Genomic DNA, 598 nt, shown 5'->3' with positions numbered 1-598 from the left:
ATGTTAGCGTGTGGCTACCTGGTAAGAGTCATATATTGTTTTGTTTTCCTCCAGCGTGAGTGTATCTCCATCCACGTTGGTCAGGCTGGAGTCCAGATTGGCAACGCCTGCTGGGAGCTTTACTGCTTTGAACATGGGATCCAGCCGGATGGACTGATACCCAGTGACAAGACTGAAGGACGAGGGGATGATTCCTTCTGCACCTTCTTCAGCGAGACTGGAGCTGGAAAACACGTTCCCAGAGCTGTGTTTGTGGACCTGGAGCCCACTGTCATCGGTAAATAAACTGTCAGTAGATATAGAAGCTGCTTGTTGCTGTCAGGCAGGCAAAGCTCATGTGATTTCTGATTGAATGCGTCTCCTTAGATGAGGTGCGCTCTGGACTCTACCGCCAGCTGTTCCATCCTGAGCAGCTGATCACTGGCAAAGAGGATGCTGCCAACAATTATGCCCGTGGACACTACACCATCGGCAAAGAGATCATTGATCTGGTTCTGGACAGGATCCGCAAACTGGTGTGTAAATTGAGAGCTGTTATTTCCCAATATACCTTACACATCACACATGACATGACATTCCTGTATCTCATATTTGTTTG

At 48.3% G+C, this 598-nt stretch overlaps 1 protein-coding gene across 1 annotated transcript in view; it reads left to right on the top strand.

The window, feature by feature from the left end:
- The window catches only part of LOC103362018 (tubulin alpha-1A chain-like), a 2,080-nt gene continuing 1,482 nt past the window's right edge, over window positions 1-598 (top strand). Inside the window, exons 1-2 of the mRNA XM_008288262.1 lie at window positions 1-277; window positions 367-515. Coding sequence (XP_008286484.1) covers window positions 1-277; window positions 367-515 — 426 coding nt within the window. The remainder of the gene's footprint in view (window positions 278-366; window positions 516-598) is intronic.

Source organism: Stegastes partitus, unplaced genomic scaffold, assembly GCF_000690725.1.
Source record: "Stegastes partitus isolate 25-593 unplaced genomic scaffold, Stegastes_partitus-1.0.2 Scaffold549, whole genome shotgun sequence".
In the NCBI taxonomy this organism is placed as follows: domain Eukaryota; kingdom Metazoa; phylum Chordata; class Actinopteri; family Pomacentridae; genus Stegastes; species Stegastes partitus.
The sequence above is the reverse complement of the archived record's forward strand: the minus strand, read 5'-3'. Positions and strand labels throughout refer to the sequence as shown.